We start from the raw sequence: 9,515 nt of genomic DNA on the forward strand, positions 1-9,515 counted from the left end.
TCTCTACCCATCTCTGAGGCTGGGCTAGTAGATTCTGAGAGTGGTTTGGCGAGTCGGCTGAGTTGGGGTCAGTGGTGACAGTCTGCCGCCAACAACTAGTTGACCTCTTGGTCCAGTCAGTGAATTATTTATGAAATGATGTTATAAACAATTTGTTTTATACTTAAACAAAGACAAATGCATTAACTGTTTAATAACTTTTGGAAACTTAATGACCTCTACACAAACTGTCTGAACGAGTGAGAGTGACTCAGTCTCGTTCATGACACTTCTTGATATAACTTATAAAACGCTGTGCATGTATGTTCATGTATCAAACATGTTCAACACACCGCTTATATTTCAGTAATATCCTTCCTCAATCAGACATGGACACTGTAGTCGTTGTGACTCTGCTTGTGATGGGATTTCCAGTCTGTGATATCCAAGCTAACTATAGCCTCATTAACTCTTTCACTCTTCCTTTCCTTGTCTCATTTAGTGATGATAGCAACTTTCTGTCCTCGCCATGTCTCCTATCAAACTCATTCTCTCCTTTTTTTCCCATTTCATCGTTTGCTTTCCTTTTGTGTTAAACTGCAGTTGTCTTACTATGTACGCGCTATCTGAGGAAGTATCAGGTCAACATGTGTCGTTCTACTCGCTCCTGTAGTGTCTATAGTTTCTCAGTATTGTAACCAGTCAATAAAAGTAAACATAAAAGAAGCAAATATACTTGGATGTTGATGGACGAGACACTTAACATTGACCCAATACTTTATTTTAGTGATAACAGACAAACCAAGACTGTAGGGGAAACAAAATCCCATTGTAATCCTGATCCCATAGTTTCTAGCTGTGCTAGTCTCTGTACACGTTTCTTCTAGTAATCCAGTATTTTATTGTCACCATCAAGCATATTTGTTGTTGAGGAAAGTGTGAAGTGAAAAAAGGTAATGATAGCTTTGTGAATGTATGTGTATCATGTTTACCTGTAGCTACAATGTCAGACACGTGATCTCACCTGGGTGTTTGAATTTCCTCGTAGCACTGTCAGCTGTTACTTTCTCGTGTTGCAAGTTTTCAAAGACATTTCACAAGTTTTCATGACTGAAATAAATTACATGCACATTTATATTTCCATTAATGAATAATACATTCCTACTACTACCACTATTAATATATGATAAATTCATACTACTACTATTGACTGAATGTGTGGCGATCATATCCCGTTGTGGCTATCAGCTCGGTGCACTGAACATGAAGGACTATAAACAAACCGACAGTCAACAATACAAGAAACACAAGCCAGTCGATAACACCATGAAAAGCACAAGCGAAGTTCATGCATAGGTCTGTGAAGTGAGTGGAATAGTATGAAATAATTAATAATGAGCAATATTTTTTTTAATGAGGTGAGTTTCGAGTCAAAAATTATAAAGCTTTGCATGTAAATAAAGTTCGAAGATAAACATTGCATTCCACACAGAGGTCAAATTTCATGCCCACACACCATGACATTCTCGAGGAAAGTTATACACACATGCACACAGCTTGTCTGACAACTACACACCAAGCTCTGATTAACATTTTATTTCCTGCTCTAGACGGCAGTCATGACACAACCACAGAGTTAGTACAACGCTCCGGTCACTGTGGTGGAAAGTTCTCATCACACATCACAGACTGTGGGCGGCAAACAGTAAGTTATGTGTTTAGTCTTAAGTGTCACATGAAACTACAGGACTAACGACAAACTAACAGTAACACACACACACCTATGTTTGTCTCCCTGACCTTTCAGTGTTTTATCACCTTTATACCGGGAAGTTAGTTTCGTAAAATTTTAAAAAAAAGGTATTAAAGGATGTGAATATTTCCCTGCCTTAACTCAAGATTTGACATCTGGTGGATGCAAATAAGCACGTTCACGTTAAGCAGAATTTAAGGTTGATGAGTATTTCACTGAAAGGTAAAATCTGATTATTCTTTGACTGGAATGGCTAACTCTTCATACGATAAGACACAATCGTCTATCAATAAGACTACCATAAATGTTCGTAGAATTTACAGGAGCGTGAGACGGCGGAACAAACGAACAAAACTAAAACATTTCCAGGGAAAGTCGAGATTTTTCAATTCGTGCAGCACCTTGACAACAACTGCTTTTAGAAGAAACTGGCATCAGCATAGCTAAGTGAAGCCTAGCATGACTAGAACAGTGAGAAGTCAGTTGTTAAGACGTTGTTCACCGACATCAGCAAGGATCAGGTCTGTGAGTACCGCCATCTTAGCGGGTATGCGTGTGTTTGTCTCTTAGTCATTGTCACAATGTGCGCATGTAGTTCTATTCTTTCTTCACAGGATATTCACTCCGACCATTGCCACCATTGCCTGCGACTGTCTCTGGATTAAAAATGAAAATGTTTGTGCGTCAGCTACTGAGTCTCTGGTCATTGCTGTTGACTGTGCCAATCAGTGCTCGGTAAGAAAATTATTGTCTAATCAATACCAGTAATTAATGACGATGAAGATTTGGTAAATGCAGCATGAGAACGAAGAAAAGTTAATCTCTCTCTGACAGTTTTTCCATTTTACTTTGCCATGACTTTCTGAAGCAGCAGATGTTAAATGTTATTTTCACTATAGTTTCCTAACATCTTACATGCTCGTAACACTCGTGATACACGAAAGCCACAATGTGCTGTTAGTGATGTAAGCTTTTTGTTTCCAATGTGATTATGTTGCAGGTCTTGCACTAAAGATGGTAAGTGATGTTCTGAACAATTACATAGATAGGGAAGTATTTTGTTAAAAGTTTTATGTATACATAATAGCATGGATATATATAAAAGAACATTGTGAAATTTGAATATTACCAATCCTTAACAAAAGTATTTTATTCAACACTTTATAAATGCTTCACATTTCACAATCACATTTGCTCACAAAGACAACTGTTCAACTATCAACTCCTTGAAAATAAATAAGAAAAAAGTAACACACATGAACTATTGTTATTTTGAGAGAGAAGTTTGCTTACTGCGTGACAATGCATTTGATAAATTCACAGCTTTGCCTTACAGGCCCATTTTGTACAAATACGAATAAAGAGTTAAAAAATTAATTCAATAAATGTTGATTATTTTATTACTAAATATTTTAGTCTAAAACTGTTGAGTCAGTTAAAATGTTTATAAAGAAATAATTGATAATTACTTGGAAATTTATAATGTGATTTATTGTGTCGGTTTATGTCTGGGTAGTCACCTGCACGTTTGGTAGTGGTCAATGTGGATGGTACAGTCTGAGTGAAAAACAATTCGAGAGTAAACGGAGTAAGTTGCTTCTGTTGCTAGTTTAAACTTTGTCGGTAATTGGATTTCCTCTCATTATACCTACATTAAGGCAATTCCGCTACTACACTTAAACACCACAAACAAAAAGTTTATAATTTTATTGGTCCCCTGTGCAATCCCTCTCCGTAAAGCCTAGGTCATGCCTTTGTTAATTCATGTTTACTTGGAATAATATTGCTGTTTTGTACTTTTTCTAAGAAAATATAAGCACATAATATTCGCAAAAATGTGCAGTTTTTTCTTTTTATAGAATTATGATGCAAGATCAAAACCATGACAGGATATTTTTTCTATTAAAAACACTACATTAACAAACCTTTTATATGCACATGTTTGCTATTCAGTTCAATATATCAACTAAAACTACATATCTTATCTGTCTTAAGAAACTCAGCTTTCATATCTGATACTCACACATTTGAAAGACAAAGTTTGTCTGCTAGCTTGCATTGTTTTTTTAAAGTCATTTTATCAAAACCCAAATACAATGGTAGTCAAATAAAATACGCGAACAAGTAGCATATCACTTTTAGTTCTTGTCTGTCCTCTGTGTCACAATTTCTAAGCACAACTCAGTTTTAAATAAAAATATTACAGTAAATTTTCTCGAACAATTTGTATGAATGTAGCTTATTCTATATTTGTGCAGTTTTCGTTACTGAGCTTGCTTTGATTCTATAACATCATAAATATTATGAACCTCCATACGTGATATTTTAGAACAATAGTTGTTGTTAAGTCTGTTTTAAATTCGTGAAAAGTAGAGAGTATTTGTTATTATAGCTTATTCAGAACTCAAAGAGTTTCTTAACGGCTACATGTCTGTGGACATGGGAGGTGATGCACAAGCAAACGTCACGTCGCTGTACGGCAGTCCGCCGATATGTTCAACAAAACACGCGCACTCCTTCACCTTCAGATACAGCCTGGAGAATGGCAAGAATTGTTACATGACATCCTATGTCAGTCGTTCAGACGGAAAAAACATCAGTCTCTGGGACAGCAGTGTTTTTGTGGAACATGGTCCTTACTCTCAACTCCTTCCGGCTTTGGTCTGTCCTCAAGACACAACGTTTCAAGTGAGCGAGTTTAAATTTTTTTCTGGCAAAATTGTAATTTACATGTGTCACTGTGAAAAGTTGCAGCTGTTGACACTGTAACAGTTGAATCTTGAATTAAACTTTCCAATAATTACCCTTTATAATTACCTTGAGCGTGATTTTAATTTTGTTAATTTATTGCGCTTTGTATTCATTTACTAGGTAGCTGATGATAGAGTCTGTTTTCTGCCGTAATTTTTAAAAACCGAAACAGTTTATATCTACATTCTTTTGATTTTTGCTCCCTTTCTTTCTGTCCCCATCTCCATTCAAATGATTGAAAGAGTCAGTTGTCTACCCTGGCAATTAGACATACCGACTGCTGACGATCGGAGAATGGGATCATCGTATAACGAAAATTAAGAGGCAGAAACACATTGTTACAAAATTCAACATCAGACATTAAAGCTGATTGAGGCGAATTACATTGTTCAAGTATTAATGAATACTACTTTTCATTAGAGAATGTAAGAGATGTAGAGGTTTTTACATCATGCAATACTTTACCATAATAGATATATGATAGAACATTGGATGGGATGTAAGAATATAAAATATCTCCATATATTGCAGATAATTATTCAAGTAACAAAGATCCGTCGTGGTGAGTGTGGTGAGGTCAGGATTGATGATGTTAAGTATGACTTAACAAGGGACACGAGGACCTGCACAGTAACGCCCTCTACATCTACACCAAGTGTCCAGGGGAAGACTTCACTTGAAGTCACATCAGCAGACACACTGTCATCCTTGAACTCAAATTCAGTAACCACTAATATCGTTACAGTTTCGTCTTTATTGTCTGAATCTTCACACACAGGGACTACTCTGTCGTCAAACTCTGCCAAATCTTCAACAGACCTCCGTGAGACTGAAAAAAGTAATTATTTTGTCATGTTCATAATGGTATTATTAAACTTTAACATCAGAGACATTCTGTGGAGTATTGGTTTTCAGTGTACAGTATTATATTATATCTATTACACAGCTGATACGGACTTTGTATTAGAAGGCAGAAATCAGAAGAAAATTTGAGTATCGAAGTGTTCTTTAACATATAACATATCTACTTTGTCACTAAAGCTCTCCACTATAAATATCGGCTGTGATGGTCATAGCAAGAGAAATCCAAGCTGCGAAGTGTTTCTTAACATAAAAATCTTACTCTTATAGATGATAGCTATGTGCCTCGACACCTACATGGACCGACATGCAGTAATACACTTACGCTTTATTGGTTTGATTAACTATTTATATTCATTTTTGGCATAGAATCTCCCGCTACATCTGCACCAGCTGTCCAGGTTAATATTTCATCTGGTACCCCACCAGCAGGCACACTGTCTTCCCCAAACTCAACATTAGAAACCTCACATCCATATTACCCAGAACGGTTCTCTGCAACTACATTATTACCACAAGAAACACCGTCGTCTTCACATTCAGCGATGTCGGTAACAGACGTCAAGAGTCCAGGTAGTGAAGGCAGAGCTGATGTTATAATCATGTCAAGTTGAAGTCACAGATTTTCTGGAAATTGTTTCTCATATTAGGGAAAATATCTGTACACGACATGTTCCTTATTTACTTGTAGTGCACTAGAAATACCAGGGCTGCTTCACCTTTGTTTGATGTAAACGTAAGGAAATTGTCAGTGACATGTCTATCCGTCTCAATTCTTATCTCCTTCGTCAAATTCGGTTGAATTTAATCGTGGAGTGTTAGTGAAAAGTTCAAAAGCTCTAGCAGCATATTTAAATGTTTATACTTTAGGTTTATTCCATTTGCAGTGGTTTTATATTTCAATGTCTCGACTGGAATAAGCTGTGTAATTTAAGGTTTTATAAATTCTCATTGTCTGTTGTCAGAAGCACAAAGAGGATCAGCTTCACAAGACAAAATGTCTGCTGGCCTTGGCGCGGGCATTGGCATCACTGTTTGCATCATTTTTATCGTCTCTGCCTCTGTGACCGTAATCGTCGTCAGGAAGAAAAGCAAAGCGACTTCAGAAAAGCGGTTGGGGCACTATTTTTAACCAACATTCTTAAAAAAATTATATAAAATATGTATAATATAGTTCATAAAGAACTAGCGATACATCGGGAGAATGAAATTATACATTTTTATCATTTTTAGCATAAGCAGCAGAAACTCCTTCAATGAGTTCTCATTAGTTTATGTGCAAAATATAAAGGGACATTAAGGTTAGAAAATATCATTGATAAAATACAATTTTTAAAAGCACATAATGGGGAGCAGTTTAGAGACGATAGCTATTCTTATGATGGACCACTTACGAAGTTCACTGTACCCGCGGCAACACGGCCATGCTACTCTGTCTCTCCATCCTCTTCTATTTTTAGCCTTATGTCTTAACTGTGGTTGGAATTTGTCTACACTACAATTAATTCCTCTTGTAGTTTACTGAGCTCACCAATAAGTATTAGATGTTTCAAACTGACTGATGTCATTCGATCTTACATTTTTCAGAACAAATATTATTCTGAACACAGCTGCATCCATTCATGAGACCGCAGGTGAGATCATTATTGACATGACATTCTTTAAGTGTAGGACACTGACAGTTAATCTAACTTGGAGATTTCCTACAAATACAAAGTTTTAACACGAGTGCCTTGTGTCTATAGGCAGCAGTAACCATAAGATCGTGTTTTCTTCGTCTCCCAGCATCTTGCATTGGGGCATTATGGTATTTCCATCTCGTTTTTGATGGTAAAAACATAAAAATTGTTGATAATACTTATTATTAAGTATCATTTGCCACATCTATGGACGAGTTAACTGTTGGGTGAGGTAAACATACGGAAAGTGATGTTCGAGGGAAAAGGTTACGGATTGTTTATAGGGCACATAGAACTTCTCATGATCTTAAAACTTCAGCACATATGGAAGTCATAATCTACTGCAAAACTCGGGGAAGTATTTATATGGACAAGTATAAATTATTTTATTGTTGTATGTATGATTTTATTTATTTCACTAAGCTGAATGTAATCCTATTAAAGAATTTGTAAAGACCTAATTTACCTAACTACATCTGCTAATGGCTGGTCATGCTTGCAGATTAACAGCTATAAAAATTAAATTTTAAATATTGCTATGTGTATTAATTAAAAAATAATGGTAAGAGCAATTGTAAATTATTAAAGCTCAGTCACATTAATCATCAAAAGGAATCCGAAATTCGAAAAATCTCACTAATGCGATATTCCAAAATAAAAAAAAAGGATAACGATGAATCAAAGGAGACATCAAACCACTCCTACAAGTGTGTAGATAACGATCAAAAGACTTTCTGTTACTAAAGGTAATGAAAAACCAAGAAATACCCAAGAACCAATCGCTCCTGATGGAGACATGACCGTCCATACCGAGTTACCTGTGCACCAACGGACGACGCGTGACGACAGAATGACGTCATCTGATCACGTGATCACAGAAGGCGACTCGTTTCAAGACTCATCCCAAGAGAACTACAGCGTCCTTTTCAGCAAAGTTTCAGGAGAGCAGACGACACAGCATTTCGAGTTGGACACGTACAGTCATCTTCAAGCACAAAGTGCAGCTGGCGATGTGTCCCACGATAACAAAACTTTGAGGATTTCTGAACTGGAACAGCGCAACATGTCTGCCGACAGCAAAGCCAGTGCCCCACCAGCCACCGACGACGACTATGTAGCATTGCGAGCCTCTCTAAATTCACATGGCATAGCTAGTGACGTGTACGACCACCTGAAGAATGAATTGTATGTGAACGACCCTACAAAGAGATGAAACCCAGCATTCCAGTGAAGGGAACTTATAAAGGTTTCAAAAGTTTCGATACTTGTAAACAATCTGTTTTAAGTGACACTAACACTTTTCCGAAGTAGTCATCTTAACATTAAGGACTTTATTCATCTATTTAAGGAAAAAATAGTTTTGTTTATCTCGTTTGTAATTTTGTGCAGACTGACGCAATTTTTGCTTTTTTGTTTATAAACTTTGGACTAACAGACAACAGTGATTACATCTAACGGTCACTGTGGTTCATATAATCTATTTACATATCTAAGTATATATATATAGACATCATCCGCCAATTGTGAGAGCCATGGATTAGAGAGGATGGGAAATGAGAATCTTAGATTCTTAGATGAGTCATTGTCTTTATTTACCGAGGTTTTCATCTTCGCCATACTGCTTTAATAAATCTTTGAAAATTTAAAATCTTTAACAAACCGAAATAAAATTGTAAAGAACTTTTTAAAAATTTCTCTTATTGCCTTCCACGCGTGCTCTGCATTTGTCGCTTGCTATTATTTTTGTTTCTGTGTATTAGATTATGTACTGCTCTAATTTTTCTGCTAAGCAGTTAGTAGTGATCAGTAGTTGGTATTACACTAGCGATGGAAACAAAAGAATGTGTTGTTGTGTTGGCAATAAAACTGACGCTGTACCTCACTGCCTGTGTTATTCAGATTAACTCGTACCTACTTGTCTATCTTTTGTTTTTTCATGACTTTTCAGTTTAACTGTTTTGTCCAATTCTGGTATCTGTCTCAGATATAGCTTCAGCCTTCTCTCGTACACTTTTGGTGTCCTTTTCAACTTTTAGTCTTTGTCGTCTAGTTTTCATTTCTGTCTTTTGTAAGCTTGAACATTTACTGTTCATTGCAGTATGTGCTGAGGAGTTTCCTAGTTGAAATTGGCCTTAGAAAAATTCGCTGATTATTTCGACAATAAATATCCGCTTTTGAAGGCAACGAGGGTGATTGAGGAAGGGCGTTAATAATTATCATGATGAACAGGAAACTGGTCAACTCTCTGATAGCTGTACAGGAAATGAAGCTTAAGTTTTGAAGAGGACACTTTGGCGCTAAATTATACATTTGTACAATGACTGCAGTTAACTAACATATTTAAAAATGATGGACCCATCCACAATAAATACAGTAAACAGGACTTCACGTAGGGATCAAATGCCGTTGACAAGATGTGACCTCAACTGCATCGCAATATACGTTAGCTCTGTACGAAACATTTTCACGAAATGTCAGAAAGTGTAGGTAAA

At 36.4% G+C, this 9,515-nt stretch overlaps 1 protein-coding gene across 3 annotated transcripts; it reads left to right on the plus strand.

Annotated features, from left to right (window-relative positions):
• The first annotated feature begins 1,589 nt into the window (after positions 1–1,589).
• LOC112560142 lies at positions 1,590–8,905 on the plus strand. Of its 3 annotated transcripts, none has more exons than XM_025231744.1 (10): positions 1,590–1,684; positions 2,347–2,467; positions 2,733–2,749; positions 3,249–3,320; positions 4,125–4,420; positions 5,015–5,321; positions 5,714–5,917; positions 6,310–6,457; positions 6,932–6,978; positions 7,770–8,905. In XM_025231744.1, exons 2-10 carry the CDS (start codon positions 2,400–2,402, stop codon positions 8,234–8,236), a joined length of 1,626 nt encoding a protein of 541 aa, XP_025087529.1. In that variant the 5' UTR covers positions 1,590–1,684; positions 2,347–2,399; the 3' UTR covers positions 8,237–8,905. The 3 variants fall into 3 exon arrangements, with proteins under 3 accessions (XP_025087529.1, XP_025087528.1, XP_025087527.1); XM_025231743.1 differs by lacking the exon at positions 1,590–1,684 and adding an exon at positions 1,721–1,954 and having other exon boundaries at positions 4,179–4,420; XM_025231742.1 differs by lacking the exon at positions 1,590–1,684 and adding an exon at positions 1,723–1,954.
• Positions 8,906–9,515: the final 610 nt, after the last annotated feature.

Source organism: Pomacea canaliculata, linkage group LG3, assembly GCF_003073045.1.
Source record: "Pomacea canaliculata isolate SZHN2017 linkage group LG3, ASM307304v1, whole genome shotgun sequence".
Classification (NCBI taxonomy): domain Eukaryota; kingdom Metazoa; phylum Mollusca; class Gastropoda; order Architaenioglossa; family Ampullariidae; genus Pomacea; species Pomacea canaliculata.